The sequence below is a fragment of the Paramacrobiotus metropolitanus genome, unplaced genomic scaffold, assembly GCF_019649055.1.
Source record: "Paramacrobiotus metropolitanus isolate TYO unplaced genomic scaffold, Prichtersi_v1.0 Parri_scaffold0000481, whole genome shotgun sequence".
NCBI classification, from domain to species: Eukaryota; Metazoa; Tardigrada; class Eutardigrada; order Parachela; family Macrobiotidae; genus Paramacrobiotus; species Paramacrobiotus metropolitanus.
Genome location: NW_026570701.1, coordinates 1 through 17,618, shown reverse-complemented (window position 1 = coordinate 17,618; position 17,618 = coordinate 1). Strand labels below are relative to the sequence as shown.

Sequence of the window (17,618 nt, the reverse complement as noted above, 5' to 3'; positions counted from 1 at the left end):
TATCGGAATTAAATTGGCTGTTTAGAGTCTCGTTCGTTATCGGAATTAACCAGACGCGAACCTTGTTGGTGAGAGCCTTGGTGAAGTCGTCTTTGACCTGGGTCAGGGGGACCATGTCGTGCGGACGTTTCGGGCCGCTGATGCTCGGCACGACCGTACTTAGGTCTAATTAAAAATCAACAGTCACAAAATACAACTACAAAATATAACGGTCAGAAATAAATAAATAAAAAAATAGTACTAAAGAAGTAGTAAAAATTAAGGAAACAGAAATTACTGACCCAGTTCGACAACGGTGGTGAAAGTCGGGTCTTCGTCGGGTTTGGTGTAATCACGGAACATGCCCGTGGCTTTCAGGTAGGCTTCCACCACGGCCAATTTGCGCGACGTTCGTCCTGCCGATACAATCATGCGGTTATTATTGCACATTTATATTTAAATACACCGTAATTAAATTATTTTTCAGAATTTAAAAAAAATTTTAAATGATCTGTTTTAATTTTAATATTTTAAACAGAGTACGCAACAAAATGTTTTTATTTAAATTTTCAATATTTTTCATGTACGTAAAATAATAACATTCTCCACCACTGCTTCATAAAATTTCTGCATTTTTTAAATCAAAAGGCAAAAAATCATAAAAAATGCCCACGAATACCGGTTAATAATATGCATTACCGGTGTTTATTGGCTTTTCGGATAAATATTTATTTAAAAAAAACTGTGTAATTTATTTTATGCTGCATAACAAAATATCTAATCACAAGCCCGCTGTGGTCTTGTACGAAGCATTTGCCATTTTGAGAACGGGGACGCGTTCCACTGTTCTACGACTTTCTATGCCAATTAAGCCAGTGCATTAGCCACCCAAATAGCAATACGTAATTGCAAGCGCTGGTACACTACTTAATAGTTAAAAATTAAACATTAAAAAAAAACAAAGCCATTAGTACAGAAATGTTTACCGGTCTGTCGGAGATAGTCGAGCGTCTTGTTATCCACCGGGAAGAAGCCGCAGGTGGCGCCGTACTCCGGCGCCATATTGCTGATGGTGGCGCGGTCGGCGATGCTCAGTGCGGCGCACCCGGCCCCGAAGAACTCCACGAATTTGTTCACCACGCCCAATTTGCGCAGAATCTATTTGACAAGATTACCGTGAATTTTTGACTGCATGTGAACAGAAAAATTCACGTACCGCGGTGATGGTGAGGACCAGATCCGTGCTGGTGGTCACTTCCGGCAGCCGGCCGGTCAGCTTGAAACCCACCACTCCGGGACCATGCTGATGGCCTGGCCCAGCATCACGGCCTCCGCTTCGATGCCGCCGACGCTGCCATTAATTACGCAAAATTAATATACAATTTAATTAATCAAAATCAATTAAATTAATTTAATTTATCAAATTAAAACACATTAAATATGCTACTCGTAGGTACTTAATTCTCCTGTTATTTCCATGAATACAGAATTTCGTTAAAAGGCCTGTAAAATCGAAAACCAATCAATGTGCGGGGAAAATCTAATAAAATTCGTTAAAAATTTTGTTTCAATGCACGGTCAATTCAAATAGCAAAAAAACGCCAAGCGCAGGTAAAGGAGGCTACGTACCCCATCCCAGGACGCCGAGACCGTTGATCATGGTGGTGTGGGAGTCGGTGCCGACGACGGTGTCAGGTAGAGCAGACCGCTGTCCGCTTCGAAGACGACCCGCGCCAAATACTCCAAATTCACCTGGTGGACGATGCCGGAGCCGGGCGGCACGATCAGCATGTTCTGGAAGGCCTTCGCGCCCCACTAAACACCATTCACCGTGAATTATTCAAAACACATAAACAGTAGTAGTAACAATACAGCCTTGTATTTATGAGAAAACTATTCGATTATTTTCTAGCACTTATCTTCTGCCGGTGATTCTTTTCTAAAAGTATTCCTAATTTTAAGGTATTCTCCTTTTAATAACGCTTTTGAAAAAATTATTTTCGCTGCACCATGTACTGAGAAACAATTAAACTAATTTTTAAAAAATTATATTAACTGTTTAGTTTGTTTTTTTTGTTTACTTTAAACCTAAATCGGTCTACCTTAAGAAATTGGAAGCGCTCGGCGTTGCGCTCATATTCAGCTTCTCGTTAATCTCCAGCGCTTCCGGTCTGTAGGAAAAGCAACACGTTGGTGACAAAGGGACAGTGGCATGAGAATGTAATCATACGTGCGCGACGCGTCCACGACGACGCTGTGGTCGATGACGAGATCGACGGGGTAGATGGGGTTGATTTTGGTGGCATCGCCGCCTAACTGCTCCACGGCGTTACGCATCGCCGCCAAATCCACCACGACCGGCACTCCGCTGGAAAAAAAACAGCCTCTCAGTTAGCATCATGTCCATATCACAGGTATAAAATAAAACACAATCCATCAAACAAAAATCTTCAAACCAAACAAAAAATTCAAAATAGTCATAATATGCAAATAATTCACATACGATTTTAATAGGCAGCAGTTTAAACTGCCAAACAATCGCACACCGCAAAGGAAATATATATATTATATACCATCCACAGTGCAGCCACTGCACTACGAAAAGCATTCAATTCTCTAGTTCGAATGACACAAATTCGAATCAATCAGAATCCGCAAAACAGAGCAAAATCAAATTAAACGAAGGAGAAAAATAATTTCAAAATCACAAAAAACAATGTAATAAAACTTTTATAAAAATAACTTAAAAAACTTGCAATTTTGCACAATAATCGGACAAATGCAAATTGCAAATAATTGCAAAATAATTAATAAAATTTGCAAATAATAATAATAATTATAATAATAATTGCAAATAATTCCAGAAGGAACACAAATGCTGAAAATAACAACATGAAAATATTCCGAAATAATCATAATTGACAATAATCCCGAAGGGTGAAATACGAGGCAAGAATGCGGCGCACTCACGTCAGATCCTGGAGGATGACGCGGGCGGCCTTGAAGGCCACCTCGCCGTCGGGATGCCGGTGGACGTCCGCCCACTGCAGGATGCTCTCCACGTCGCTCTTGCGCACATGGAAGCCGTCGCAGTTGCGCACCGCCGACTCCAGCAGCACGCGGATGCTGTACGGCAGACGATCTGCCGGGAAAAATCGCCAATTTATAATGGACATTTATCCAAATTTTATTAATTTACTTAATTTCTGAACTTTATTAGATTCAAATCATAAAAATTAAAACACAAAATTTAATTACTTAGTTTGACAATAAAAAGTTTAAATTTACCTAATTTTCAGCTCTATTAGATTAAATTCACAAAATTAAAACACAAAATTTAATCACTTAACTTAGTTTTAATAATTTACTTAATTTCTGAACTTTATTAGATTAAATTTATAAAAATTAAAAACACAAAAAATTTAACTACTTAGCTTGACAATTTAACTAAAGTTTAATAATTTACCTAATTTCTCAGGGGCTCTATTAGATTAAATTCACAAAATTAAAACACAAAATTTAATCACTTAACTTAGTTTTAATAATTTACTTAATTCTAAACCTTATTAGATTAAATTCACAAAAATTAAAAACACAAAATTATTTACTTCGTTTGAGAATTTAACTAAATTTTAATAATTTACTTAATTTTTGAACTTGTTAGATTAAATTCAGAAAAGCCAAAAAAATGCCAAATTAAAAAAGCCAAAATTTAATTACTTAGTTTGAGAATTTGTAGATTATTTACTTTCATGCTTTTATTATTTTCTATTCTACTTACTGCTGTTATCCGTTGCACAATTTCTTCGACACAGCCCAAGAAAGCAAATTAACAATATGCAGGGCGTTTTCGGTTTTCCGATAAATTTAGCAGGTTAATTAAAAAATGTGTTTTTTTTCTTAATTTAATTTTATTAATTAATTATTCTGCTTACTAGAACAGCTAGTGACAAAACGCCTTTGACGCTTTTTTTGAAGGAGACGCTCGCCACTGTTCTACAATTTGCTATAAAAATGTCACGTCTTTCTGTTCTCCATTTTTTCCAGCACAAATTAATTAATTAATTTTCACAATTTAATACTAAGTAAACCAGATGTAAAATCGGCTACGATTAATTCAACTAGTCAAGCAGGACAAAATACACGAACCACGACACACTGGAATTTGGAAAAAGAGGAAGAAAAAATCCACACAAATCTTGAGCCAGTACTAGTAGTAATTCTTTACCGTACAAAACACGATTCTCTCCCTCAAAAAGTCGATGCAGATCGAAAAACTGGTGCTGCGTGCCGGCTACCTCCAGCGGGGAGATGCAGCTGATGTAGGGATTTTCCGCCGGGATATGCATCCTCAATAATACACGGGAGAAGCGCGGGATAAATCAGGAAGAAGACGATAGCCGCACGAAAACCACGACACTGCCTTCAAAATCGGCCAAATCAGCCAGCGTTAACGCGTTTAGTTACCGCCTTCACCGTCCACGCTCGAGTCACCAGCGTGCGAGCAAAGTCCGCGCCGGCATCGAGGGATAAGAATGCAGATAAATCACGTTAAGGCTGCGGGCGATAACGATTTTTAAACGGAAAGAGAACCTGCTATCAAAATGGCAACATTCGGTTGATTTTCTGATTGTGATTTTTGATTTATTTCCGCTTCCGTACAAGACTGCAGTCAGCAGGTTGGTGCAAGCGTGCACGGTGCGGGCGCGCAGGCGTGCATGGGCGTTTATTGCACCATACGGCCGTGCATCGTTGCGACCGTAAACAAAATTCTGCATTTTTCCTGATCAGAAAAATCAAAATTCCAACCACACATTTTCTGTGTTTTTAAGTTTCTCCCGTTATTTTCCTGTTTGTTAATTTTTCGCAAACTGGAAGTAGATTATTTCGAACGTATACATTATGGTCATCGTAATTTTGTCGTTTTTATCTGAGTACGAAGCGTTGCAGACCGTTTATCACGGTTTTTCCTGTGTGTTGTAATTCGTGTTTGAACGCGTTTTGTCAGCACGTGAAGCTCTGCCTTGAGTCTTCGTTTGCGCTGTTCTTTTGGATTAACTGGAGGAGTGGTTGATCGGGAGTGATTATGCCGCTCATCACGGCGGGTGCTGGTGGCAGTCAGAAGCGGGCAGCGGACCAGCGGGACGCGGAGGCGGGCAGTAGTCGCGGGAAGCGTCAGCGGACGTTCAAGGAGAACCACACGCTGGACAGCGACGAGGAGGACGCCGATATGGACAACCTGGGGGCGGCCCCCGCCGAGAAGGCTCCCCCGACGGATTATGCTGTTCTCCATGATGACGATATCGAAGGTACGTACGCGGTGCTGATCATCCAGTGACTTTTGAAGATTTTCGAACAAGCAGCATATTTTCGTCGCAATTACATTTTTCGTCTCTTGAATCTTTCTTTAGGATGCTTTTCATACCTCAGCCGGGGTTAAATAAATAACAAAAATTAGCAGAATATTTACAGAAATATTATTTACTTGAATAACTTTGTTTTTGCACGTTGTTTGTTTGGTTAAATAATCAGATTTTAAAAATAGAAATCGTAGCAAATTCTACGAAATTAACAGAAAGTAAGTAATAATAGAAGTACTGATAAATAGGCAGGAAAAAATCGAAAAATGTACAGAAAATATTAGTTGATTAGTAGAAGTGGAGAGCAGAATAAGGAGATAAAAATCTGAAAATATTTAATTTAAAATCAGTGCAGCAAAAATTGCAAATTTACTAGAACTAATTCGACACGGTCAATAAGAAATCCGTTGAAATGGAAATAATTGTGTAGGACAGGAAGAAGGCAGCATGAAGGTGCAGGAAGGCATCCGCATCACGCCCTTCAACGTCCAGGAGGAATTAGAAGAGGGCGAATTCGACACGGAGGGCAACTTCCACTTCAGCAAATCGAAAGAGATCAGCGACGCCTGGCTGGACAACCTGGACGCCTACACCGACGAGGACTACGAGGCGCTGATGCAGCGCAAACAGGCCGAGCTGGCCGCGCAGGAAGCCGCCGCCGGGCCCGCCCCCTCCGACACCCAACTGTACCAGACCCTCCTGACCCACCTCCGGCCCGGGGAGAGCGTGGCCAAGGCGCTGCGTCGTCTGGGCGACGGGTTGAAGACGACGAAACGCTACGGGAAGGCGGCGCGGAAGGAGGGCAGTGAGGCGCTGCGCGGGGAGCTGGAGGCGCTGACGGCGGCGGCCGATCAGCTGCTGGGCAAGGGGAATCTGGAGGTGTACCAGGATACGTACGAGGCGGTCAAGTTCAAGCTGGAGAAGGCCGAGAAGAAGATGGCGGGGATGCGGGTGGACGAGGAGCTGGATATGTTCGGGGAGGCGTTCGATGCCGGGAAGGTGGGCACGGGAGGGACGGGGAGTGCGCCGCTGGCCACGGCGGAAAGCGGTGAGAATTATGATTTTTTGTACATTTTTTTCCTCTTTTAATTTTTATTGTGGGAATTTTTTTCTGATTCTCGTTGTTGATGATTCTGTTTAATAATTTTATTGTTTATACATGTTTATTTTCCCTTCGATCTTTGCTCCTACAAATTTTTTCCAATTTTTATATTGGGGAGAAATTATTTTATTGTGCTTTTTGGCCTTTTTTGTTCGTCTTTTGGGTTTAATTTCGATTGTGGGTTTAATTCTTGAAATCAAAGTTTCCGCTTGTATTCGTTTCCGTTTCCGCTTCTTTATTCTACGATCCAAAGATCGTAGAATTTTTTCATCCTTTTTTTCTCGAAAGCTTCGTTTATTTAATTTCTTTGTTTAACTTAACTTAAATTCTTCGCTTTGGATTTTGATCGTGGGAGTTGCTTTCCATGTTTTTTCGTATTTGTTGATAGTACGCTTTATTTAAATATTTTTGTTGAATTTACCTAAAAAAATTCCGCTTTTGATTGCGATTGTATGAACTTTTTTCTAGCTTTTTGGTTTGGAAAGTTCAGTTTGTTGATTTTTTATTCTGCTTTTATACGGTTTTGCTCGTTTGGAATTCTAATCGTAGGAACTGTTTACCAACTCGTTTATTGTTTACTCGTCGGGTGGTTAAGTTTTTGGCTGCGATGTGTTTTTAGACGAGGAAGAGGACAACGGGACGCTATGGGAGTACAAATGGGAGAACAGCGACGCGGCGCCGACGCACGGGCCGTACTCCAGCGAGCAGATGCAGGCCTGGCAGCAGCAGGGCTTCTTCAAGGACGCCGTCTTCGTCCGCAAGGCCGGCGCCGTGGACGCGCCCTTCTACTCCTCCAAGCGCGTCGACTTCGAGCTGTACATGTGATCGGCTCTGGTTTCTTGCGCTTCCTCGGTAGCGCTTGCGCTGATTTGTTCTGCCTGCTGTGTTTTGGCGGGATTAATGTCGAAAGGCTTCTGTTTTCTTGGCAAAGTAAGCGCCAGTGTCCGCAGAATACGCAACGATGAAGAAGACAGGGATTTTACGGGGCAGTGCTAGCGTAGCCGTTGTGGGCTGTTTTTGAAGCGATTATGAACTGCGAAATGAAAAATCAGTTTTCATAATTAATTTTTATCTTCCGAATATTTCTACTGCTGCAGATTATAACGCGGGGCCGTATGGGCGCCACGCGTATCCTCGACAGCGAACAGCGGTGAACCCGGATGAGGCTTTATTGCCGAATCTAATGCGCACCGTGGCGCAGCAACACCAGACTAACGAGGAAGGATCCTGCAGCCAGTGCAACTGTACTGCAGATCCGTCAAAACAGCGCAGAAATGTGCGGGGTGGAAATCCCCAAAAACAGCGAATAGCTACTCAGGAGGGCGGAGCGTCCCGCCCTTACAAGATAGAAACCAAGAAATTTATTGGGATATTCAGTTATTGATGCATCTTTATTTTCCATTTATTGAATTGGTATTCTATATTTTGATTTGATCTGTTTTTCCCGCAAAAATTAAACAGTAATTCAAGAAATGGATTTAAATATTTCGAGCCATTGCAAATGCTTGAAACCCGGTTTGTTACTGAAAATTCTACATTAAACAACTGCAGTTTTCATTGCAAACCGTGAAAACGGGTTCAAGTTGATCTTTGGCTTCATATTAAGTACTCGCATGCTGGAAGCGCGGTTTGATTCTGAATTGATTTGAAGTTTGAAATGTGAAACGTTTGAAATTTTGATTCCAACTTAACTAACGGAGACTAGAAAGCAATACTTAATTTCCCTCACAGTCATTTTAGCGTTGGTCACTAAAACCGGGAACAGCCGGCGTCGCAGCATCACATACTTGGTACGCACCAGTTGTACAGAATATTGCTCGTTTAGCTACAATACGTCACCGGCACCGCAGATAGTGTGGAATGTGGATCAGCGGATGAGAGCACGTGGAGTGGCATGAACAAGAGCAAATCAATACCACACTGTAAAATCGGCAATCGATCCTACCTAAAACGATTGTAGTCAAGCTTCGCCAGCCGATGACAGCCATCATCAAGTTCAACCTCCATAGTGGACTGTAGTAAACACTGTACACCCGATTCCGTGGTGCTGTCGTTAAGATCGTGGATTCGCATGTACTTTGCGCGCTTTCTTGATTCGGTGAACACTTTACCGTGTTCGCACCCGGAAGACAACTTCACTTCTGGTTTGTTGGCACTTTTAGCCTTTCGGTTCATCCTCATAATATTACGTACCAGTACTCCCATAACTGTAATCACCCAAGTCTGGTAAATACTCTATAGTTTTAGCCTTCATTTTTAGGCACTTCGAAGTTCGAAGTAGACGACGGAGTCCATGTTTTTCATGGACGCTGCATGGGCTTGATTACTCATTTATAAATCATTCAACCAATCCCATCACCATGTACGCGTCACCATTATATTTCCGCCAATTCCACATGGACGCCCGCACGGTGAACTACGCCAACACGGTGCTGGTCCGCCGTAGCAACCGCCAGTGGTGGTTGGGCTACGTGCAGGACATGGACGGCGACCGTTTCCTTATCGACTTCGACGCCAACAGCCTGCGCCGCAGATGGATCCCCTCCCGCCACGTCTGGCCACACCCTCTCCTCAGGCGGTCCTTCCCATCACCGCAGGACCGTTCCGTCCACGTGGCAGTCCGGGAGGCGCCTGACGGCCCGATGGTCTTCCGCCCCGGGACCATCACCGACGAAGTGGCGGACCTGTTTCACGGGGTCTGCCTCCAGGGCGGCGACCCCACCGCCGCCGCCCTCATCGTCGACCAGTGCCAGTTCGTCAGCCGACTGCCGCGCCGCACCAGTCAGCGAAGCTTTGCCAGCGGAAATACGAACTTTGTCTTCCGGAAGCACGTCGTCGCCTTCGAGCAAGCGGAGGTATTGCGGGATGTGGCGCTCTTGCCGAAATTCGTGGGGCGGACGTGCCGGATCGCGCTGGGTCCGGGCGACACGGTGTGCGACACCAGCTGCCAGTTTGCCCGCTCGTGGGCAATTGGCTCGGAGACCTCGACGTTCCACTGTGCCGGACTGCATCTACCCACGCTTCCCACGGATGTCCGGGCGATCTATACCTTCAATGTGGGATGCCGGGTGTTTTTGCGCGGGTGGGTACCGGGACGGTGACCTTTGTGTCCGCGGAGGTGCACGGGAATGCCGCCGGACGGAGTATGTTCTGGACCGAGGAGGCCCTGCGGGAGGCCTGCCACGATTGCGTTGCAGCGCAACAGCCACGCCTACTGTCCAGTCTTAGCAGTGAAGATGGCGTAATGGACACTGCCCAATCTGGTTAGTGTTTACACCCGGTGCATGACAACAAATTAGTGTGCATGGTCGGATACGTTCGGTTTCGCGCGCAACATCCGGTTCGGATGTTATGGCTGTCAGAAAATCCAGAAAGTTTGAACGTATTTAGATATACGTACCAAAAGTCTCATTATGGACCGATATCTTTCAAATTTTGCACGAAAGCGCACATCGGCATAAAGATCGTTTTTACACCGAACCAGATTTCCACAATGTTTCTGAAATTTTAAAGCGAATTTCACAACTTTTTAAATTATTGTGAAAGCTGCAAAAAATGTAGGACGTAGGTTCGGTGTAAAAACGACCTTTATACAAATGTGCAACTACTGATGCTGGCAAAATTTCAAGCAGATCGGTTTATAATGAGGTTTTTGGTACACCTTCAAACCTTTTGGAATTCATTTCCTGCATAACTCCTCAACTATACCTGCCGCGCATTAACAGTTTTCTTGACAGTGTGTATACAAATCATTTGGCTACAGGATATCATAGAACAACGAAAACGTGTTTGAGAATACGGAAAAACGAAAGTTCGTGTGCATGTACAGTCTGTACACGCGTATGGTGCTTTATGTCCGACCAGTCCGGGTCACTTATGACGGAGGATGGGATAACGAGGCTATTCAGCTTATCAGGAACGCGCGGATAATAACAGAATCTGATTACAGTATTTGCAGACGAAGAAGCCCATATCAATGAGCTTCCATATACGATTCTGGCAGACATTCTGCTTCAAGGCGATATGTTTACTCAACAGTGTCTAGACCGGTAAGCCGTCATTTCGTTTTATCGAAACGCACACAACACAAGCACACAGGAACCTTTACATTCGCGTACTCACAAAATTGTTTTGCAATACCGCCTTAGTACAATTTACAGCATTAACAAATAGCAGGTGCTCTCGAGAGTTAGAAGAGTTATTTTTCTTGTTTTAATTATTGGGTTCTTAAAGTTTGAATGTAAATGGCATTGGCTTGTACAAGTTGATAATAATAATAAAAACAAATAGCAGTATATGTAGATACTACCCGGTAGGTAGCCCAAATGATTTATTTACAATGGCGTGAAAATTGTGTGTCCGCGAAGCATCCGATCAGGGTATTGCCTGCAGTAGAGAAACACAAGGAAACATAAGAAAACATAAGAAAACATAAGTCCTTAATTAACAAAAACACACACTTGGAATTTGAATTGGAATTTGAACGAAGAGAATTTGAATTTGATTTGATAGTTTTTGATTTGTTTTGATTTTGCTTATTATTTGATTCTGAACGGTGAGATACGTTGCGAGTCTCGTGACTACTATGGCTGATGCAGCCACTGGCAAAACTGAGGAAATACAGCCACCAGCCTTTCAGATTGAGTCGTTCTTCGAGGTATTCCCTGATGGCACCTCAGCGAACCAATGGTCCTTTGCCAAGCTAATTCCTCTGCTGCGAAAGCTTATACCAGCCATATACTTCGATCTGAATGACGTTCAGGAAAACCCTAATCCGTGTCTAACGCCAGCAAAAAATCTCATCGAAGACCATGTCCCACCGATGATAACCCAGCTTATCCAAGAACGGGTTCCCCTGCTGGTGACTGAAATTACTCAGGAAAACCAACGACTCAAATCGCAGCTATGTTCAGTGGAAGCCCAGCTAGCTGAAAGCCAGAAGAAATATGATGAACTTGCTGCGGTCGTGCGAGCCCTGAGTGACGACGTAAGTGCCATGAAAGATAATCAAGCAGCATCCTCCTCGGACACCGTCGGAATTGGTCGATTAGCGCTTCAACCCAATGGGTTTCGATCGGCCACGATGACACCCGCCAAGGAGCATGTTTGTGAGAGTTTCGACGAAAGTTTCCCTCCACTCGACAATCAACAAACCCACTTGTTAACCCCGGAGATTAAAGTCGTCCCCCCGTGTTTCGATAGCCCCCCTTCAAATTCGTCGGACACGCGGAACTCCTGGGCGACAGTGGCCAAAAGAAGAAATTGGTTCGCGGTACACGTGCTGTGCAGACTACAAACAGGGAAGACCCCGTGATGTCAACACTGCAGCTGAAACGCGTCACGAAACCTGACAGAGAGAAGGAGAAGAAAGATTTCTGTCTACATGGCATCCCCCTCTGGATCAGACCAAACATTTGTCACTTGAAGATTACGGCAAAGATCTCAAAAGTGTTATTGAATCGAACGGGATCTCAGTCAGATTTGTGTCTATTTATTCTGCTAAAAAAGGCCGCAAGAACAGCTTGTTTGCGCGTGTTGGTTCATTTGCTCATGAGTCAGACAAAATGTTTGCTCCTGAAAACTGGCCTCCTAACATCGGCGTGCGCGAGTGGTTGTTTGCCCCCAAGGAGGGCCAGCAGTGTCAGTCTGTTTTTACTGTTTAAATTTTGAATCATTTTAAGTAGTTTTACCTGCGCAAGCTCATTGTTACCTGAATTGGCCATTGCCGAATAAATAAGTTTAAGTCCTTTGATTAGGGTCTGCACTCTGTGGAGAGCTCTTTTGGACGATTACGCCGTGGCCCGACGGCGCCTCCGCGTTCTCGATATCTCACGGCTGCTCGCCGAAACCCCCGTGGACGAAGAATTCAACATAGAATGCCACTATCAAACTTACCAACTCGTGATGAAGCTGGACCGCAGCTTGACCGTATCGACGCAGACCCTAGCGTTAGTGGACACCGCGGGCTGTTTCGATCCAACTAAGAAGCTAGATGGGCGGGACGCAGCCGGACAAGCTCATTGTATGAAGAGGCACGATTTCTTCCACAGAATGAAGCTGATCCGTCATACGCTCAAAGCCCAAGATCATCGTGTCCCGCTGATCGTCATCAAAAACAGCGGCGATCTTCCGGAATGGAACTCGCTGTTGATGGAAATCGGGTACGAGGGAGATGAGACTGACCAGTGCGAGTGTCGTGCGCTACACAAGCGGATGGGTGCGTGTCAGCAGCTGCTGCTCGTCAACTACACCGCCGCCATTCCAAAAGGTATGCATAAGTCATTACTGGACAAGCTGTTCTATTTCGGTGCCGGCGACCGGACATGGTTGGAGGATGGGCACCGGGTGGAGGAGGGGGAGTATGAACGCGGCGCACATCTGCCGATCCGCATTCCCTTCCTGCGCTTCCACTCCACCGAGTCGGCGGTGGAGCAGTGCCGGTGTCTTATCGCGGCGGTCAATGACAACTGCCCGGCTGTCAGTCAGCCGATGCTCGGAAAGGTCACGGGAGTGTGGGCACGCTGGGTGCAGACGTTGACGTATCCTGACCAATGGACCGGCATTCGCATGTTCCTCAGCCTGTAAGTGCTGCTTGTTACGGACGTTATTACGAGTGGTTTTATCCAAAGGAGATAGCAAATACTAAACTATCTGCAGCAGAATAAATTGATGGTTGCTCTAAAAGAACTTTGGTTGCTCCATTTTAAACGCTGCGATGGCCATATAATTATCTGGCAATGTTCTACCGTTAGTAACACAAGTTTTTAAAGTTTTTCAGCAAAACATTGTTGTTTCATTCTAAAATTATTCCATTGACAGAAACTGTCAGTGAGTACCGTTATCGTGAACATCGAGAACATTCGCTTCGCTGAGCTCGATTAACGATGTAATGCAGTGGTCTTGTTTTTGTAATCGCAGGTTCAACAGTATTGGTCCGGATGGCCGTCATCATTCGTGGGATGATGATGATTTGAAACAGCTGAATGTGGCTGTGCTCAGCCGACTGGCCATGCACATTCTGGACGAATACTTCCAAGACTGATCGAGCAGACCAGATGCATACCACGGATAAAACCTACATGTTATTTAGGTTCCAAAAATGATCAACCTATGGTATCTGTTGGTTGTGCTTTTTATCCACTTAACGTCGAGGTATGGAGTGTTGAAAACCTTAGGAAAGAAAACACAGGAAACAGTGTAGCGCGGTGTTGTGTCTTCTGTTGTTTTTTTTGCAACAGAACTCCGCAGACGGCACAAACAAGTTGCTGCCGTATCTATCGACAAAATAGACGTCGTTTCTGTGTGCATAGGTATTTGTGCTTAGACTTTCTTTTGTCTGAGCTAGCATATTTGCTTTGCACATTATATGTAGATTCCGTGGGCCGTGTTGAGATTGTGACTGCATTTACGAGTAGTAATTTTCTGCATTTAGTATTTCAACATTTTAGCGCCACCTTGAATTCGAATGTACGCATGTGTTCAAGCGCGAGAGAACGATTTTCTTTATCTCTGCAGTTTCGTGCGAAAACATTGCTGGCAGCATTTGTGTACGTTTGCTGTTCCTGAGGTGGATATTATAATAATCGATAGAAGTATAACAATTTAAGCGGTTCTTGATGTACAGATAGTTGCACACTTTAACCGTAGCCGGCATCCTCCTATTGCACCACGTCGCAGCCTCTGTACTGACGTGACTGTATGAATCATAAACGACCGGCACCTCCGCTGCCGACTAACGCATGTGAGCATGCGGACGAGCACATGGAGCTGAACGAGCTAACATGAGCATCTCAATTTTTCAGCTTTACCGTATGTAGCCGCACAGTCGAACGGATGCTAACATATGACATACGTACCAGCATAATTTTTGTGCATTGATTTCCTCAAGAAGTTGAGACATGTTGTACAGGTACTAAACAATTACCTGTGCTATAAGGTGATATAACTTCGCTTTGATTATCCCCGTCTAAGATCTCACACCATGTATGCATCGCCCTTATACTTTCGGCAGTTTCCCGCCAACGCCCGCGAAGTGAACTACGGGAACACGGTGCTGGTGCAGCGCCACAACGACCAGTGGTGGTTGGGTTATGTGCAGGACATTGACGGCGACCGCTTCCTTGTCGACTTCGACTCGACCACCGACCCCGTCGAGTGGATCCCCTCTCGCCATCTCTGGCCGCACAATTTCCTCCGCCAAACGGGACCTTCCTATCGTGGCCGCTCCGTCAAAGTGGCACTGCGGGACGCCCCCGACGGACCGATGATTTTCCGGCCGGGGACCATCACTCGCGGGTTGTGTGACAATATGTTCAATGGTGTCCGCGTAGATGACGCTAATCCTGTCTGCATCGTCGATACGTGCCAGATCGTCACGAAACTGCCGACCCCCAAAAAGCCCAGTTTTGCCGAAAGCGGGACGAAATTCGTCTACCGGAAGCACGTCGTCGCCTTCGAGCAAGCGGAGTTATTGCGTGATGTGGCGTTGTTGCCGAAGTTTGTGGGGAGGGCGTGTCGCATCACGTTGGGTCCGGATGACACCGAGTGTGACGCGGACTGCCGTTTCATCCGGTCTTATGCTATTGGATCGGGGGACTCGAATTTCCACTGTCCCATGCACTTATCCCCGGCGTCCGCCACAATGTACTGGTTCGATGTGGGCTGTCGGGTGTTTGCGCGGGTGGACACGGGGACGGTGACGTTCGTCTGCGCCGAAATGCACCGGGACGCCGCTGTCGGACACAGTATGTTCTGGACTGAAGACGATCTGAAGGAAGCGTGCGGGGAATGTCTCGCTGCGCAACAATCGAAGCCAGCGTCTGCGCCTAGTATTCTTAGCTATAGTGAGTAGTAGTAGTATTCTTAGCTAACCAGATTGGAAGGCGTACTCACTGAGTACGCCTTCCAATCTGGTTAGTGAGTACTGTAATGTGGTTTCACGACGTAGATAAATTTTACTCCGATCAATCGGATGTAACCAGAATTTTAGTGTGAGAAAAGCAGGTTCGATAAGCGATTATTTTTGCAGATGACGAAGAGATGCATATCAATAAGCTTTCGTATCCGATTTTGGCGAACACTCTGCTGCATTGTGATATAGTTACTCAACTGCGGTTAAATCGGTAAGTTTATCGGTGTCCGGTGACCTGGTACATGGTATCACCGTAGCAAGTTGGTATGTAGTACTTCAATGAATGTATGCATGTACGTATCGTGATACGTACATGCATACGAAGTTTCGCGCAGTCCAAAATCCATTTTTCGTCTGATCTACTATATTCTCTAGCAAATTAATTTGCATGCATGGGCGTGAACACCGCTTGTACTGAATTTCAAAAACCTAAATTCCATTTTAAGATTTGCTAAAAACTGACGGAATTCTGATCTGGTGGACGAACGATTCCCAGTGTTCGCAGCTTCCGTTGCGCAGTGAAACTTTCAATACAATGTAATTGGCAAACACGTTTAATGAAATTTTGATGTTGTAAGTTATTGTATAATACGTTGAACTTCAGGTAAACAAAGATACAAATTATTGCAAATGTCCTTGATGCTTGGAATTTACAGGGTCTGCGCGTTATGGAGGCTTATTTTGGAAGAGTACGCCTCCGGAAAGCAGCGGCACTTGCTTCTTGACATACCGCGGCTGCTCGCAGAAAAGCCGGTAGACGAAGAATTCAACGCGGAACGCCACTATCACACGTACCGCCTGGTGACGTTACTGGATCGCAGTCTGACCACATCGACGCACACCGTGGCGCTGGTGGATACCACGGGACATCCAGTTAAGATCGATTTGTGGGACGCACCCAAACAGGATTATCTTAAGAAGAGGAAGGAGTTATACGACAGAATGCAGATAATCCGTCACATACTCAGAGCCAAAGATTATCGTGTGCCTGTACTCATTATTAAAGACAGTGCTGATCTTGCGGCACAGTGCCCGGTGTTGCTGGATATTGACAGCGTGGGAGAGGAGGACAACCAGTTCGAGTGCCGTGCGCTGTCCCAGTGGATGCGAGCGTGTCAGCAGCTGCTGCTCGTCAACTTCACCGTGGCTATTCCGACCGGCCTACGTAATTCCTTACTGGATGCGCCGTTGTACTTGAAAGCTGGCGACTGGGCCTGGCTGGAGGACGGATACCGGATGGTATCCGACCTGCAACCAGCTGCGCATCTGCAGATGAGCATTCCATTCCTGCGATTCTTTTGTACGGAGTCGGCAGCGGAACAGTGCCGGCGTTTGATCGCGGCAGTTAATGTTCACTGCCCGGTCGTTACTGGACGGATGGCTGAAAAGGTCACGGGAATGCATGGGCGCTGGGTGCAGACGCTGCACTATCCTGATCAGTGGACCGGCATCCGAATATTTCTCAACCTGTAAGTGCTGTTTAATATGTACGTGGGTGTATTAAGATTTATTTCTACAACGGTTATTTCGTTTTAAATTTGTTCCTTGACAACATCAATAAATACCGTTTTTCTGAACACAGAGAACCTTCGCTTCACTTTGGTCAATTAACGCTGTGAACCTATGATGTGGTGAGCTTGTTTTTAAATTCTAGGTTCAGCTGTGTTGGTCCGAATGGCCGTCCTCAGTCGTGGGATGATGTTGACTTGAGACAGCTGAATGTGGCTGTGCTCAGTCGTTTAGCCATGCACATTCTGGACGAATACTTCCAAGACTGATCAAGCAACGAAATGTAGACTGCATGCTACGGTTAGAACCAAGCAGAAAAGATGTAGCAAGCATGCTGCGGACCACAAACACCATGTTGGGTATGGTTGGGTACCTGGAACTATTTTACAGTTACCTATTTTCGCGATTGGTCAGTCTGGATGTTTGTTGCAGTGGCTGGAGTGGTCGGTTTACAGTTTACATTGATTACACCTGCAAGCCGCATGCATGCTGCCGGTGCCGGTTAGCCGGATGTGCGCATGTATGTTGGCGCGTGCCAGCCAGACGTCGCAACAGGATGGCGCCAGTCGCGTGGATCACTGATTCCCACCAATCCTAGCTTACCTAATTCACAGCTGCTTATGCGTTGTCATGTTTACATGTTTCTGAGTGAGAACCGATGAAAACTGTTACAATGGTGCACATAAGGAATGTGGCTACAGCAGCACGTAGGACCCGTCCCTAATAGGAAACGCCCATCCTAGTAAGGACTGTAGCC

General features: G+C 45.2%; 3 protein-coding genes and 1 pseudogene across 3 annotated transcripts; 3 read left to right on the top strand and 1 right to left on the bottom strand.

The window, feature by feature from the left end:
* Positions 1-50: 50 nt before the first annotated feature.
* On the bottom strand, positions 51-4,602 carry LOC129602460 (cytoplasmic aconitate hydratase-like; annotated as a pseudogene).
* Positions 4,603-4,775: 173 nt separating this feature from the next.
* On the top strand, positions 4,776-7,946 carry LOC129602461 (CD2 antigen cytoplasmic tail-binding protein 2-like). The gene is made up of 3 exons (XM_055501480.1): positions 4,776-5,288; positions 5,770-6,387; positions 7,061-7,946. Exons 1-3 carry the CDS (start codon positions 5,066-5,068, stop codon positions 7,264-7,266), a joined length of 1,047 nt encoding a protein of 348 aa, XP_055357455.1. The 5' UTR covers positions 4,776-5,065; the 3' UTR covers positions 7,267-7,946.
* A 476-nt stretch (positions 7,947-8,422) lies between these two features.
* Positions 8,423-13,822, top strand: LOC129602463 (uncharacterized). Its single transcript, XM_055501482.1, has 5 exons — positions 8,423-8,585; positions 8,702-9,704; positions 10,391-10,490; positions 12,198-13,022; positions 13,360-13,822. The coding sequence occupies exons 2-5, from the start codon at positions 9,503-9,505 to the stop codon at positions 13,481-13,483; spliced, it is 1,251 nt and encodes a 416-aa protein (XP_055357457.1). The 5' UTR covers positions 8,423-8,585; positions 8,702-9,502; the 3' UTR covers positions 13,484-13,822.
* Positions 13,823-13,828: 6 nt separating this feature from the next.
* On the top strand, positions 13,829-17,590 carry LOC129602462 (uncharacterized). The gene is made up of 5 exons (XM_055501481.1): positions 13,829-15,284; positions 15,470-15,563; positions 16,009-16,821; positions 17,007-17,220; positions 17,294-17,590. The coding sequence occupies exons 1-4, from the start codon at positions 14,423-14,425 to the stop codon at positions 17,128-17,130; spliced, it is 1,893 nt and encodes a 630-aa protein (XP_055357456.1). The 5' UTR covers positions 13,829-14,422; the 3' UTR covers positions 17,131-17,220; positions 17,294-17,590.
* Positions 17,591-17,618: the final 28 nt, after the last annotated feature.

Bases quoted from the DNA above. Each gene is read 5' to 3' on its own strand.
- LOC129602461 (XM_055501480.1), top strand. From the start codon at position 5,066: ATGCCGCTCATCACGGCGGGTGCTGGTGGCAGTCAGAAGCGGGCAGCG. The intron at 5,289-5,769 runs GTACGTACGCGG...ATAATTGTGTAG, and splicing joins CCATGATGACGATATCGAAG to GACAGGAAGAAGGCAGCATG. The intron at 6,388-7,060 runs GTGAGAATTATG...ATGTGTTTTTAG, and splicing joins GCTGGCCACGGCGGAAAGCG to ACGAGGAAGAGGACAACGGG.
- LOC129602462 (XM_055501481.1), top strand. From the start codon at position 14,423: ATGTATGCATCGCCCTTATACTTTCGGCAGTTTCCCGCCAACGCCCGC. The intron at 15,285-15,469 runs GTGAGTAGTAGT...TTATTTTTGCAG, and splicing joins GCCTAGTATTCTTAGCTATA to ATGACGAAGAGATGCATATC. The intron at 15,564-16,008 runs GTAAGTTTATCG...TGGAATTTACAG, and splicing joins ACTCAACTGCGGTTAAATCG to GGTCTGCGCGTTATGGAGGC.
- LOC129602463 (XM_055501482.1), top strand. From the start codon at position 9,503: ATGCCGGGTGTTTTTGCGCGGGTGGGTACCGGGACGGTGACCTTTGTG. The intron at 9,705-10,390 runs GTTAGTGTTTAC...ATCTGATTACAG, and splicing joins AATGGACACTGCCCAATCTG to TATTTGCAGACGAAGAAGCC. The intron at 10,491-12,197 runs GTAAGCCGTCAT...TCCTTTGATTAG, and splicing joins ACTCAACAGTGTCTAGACCG to GGTCTGCACTCTGTGGAGAG.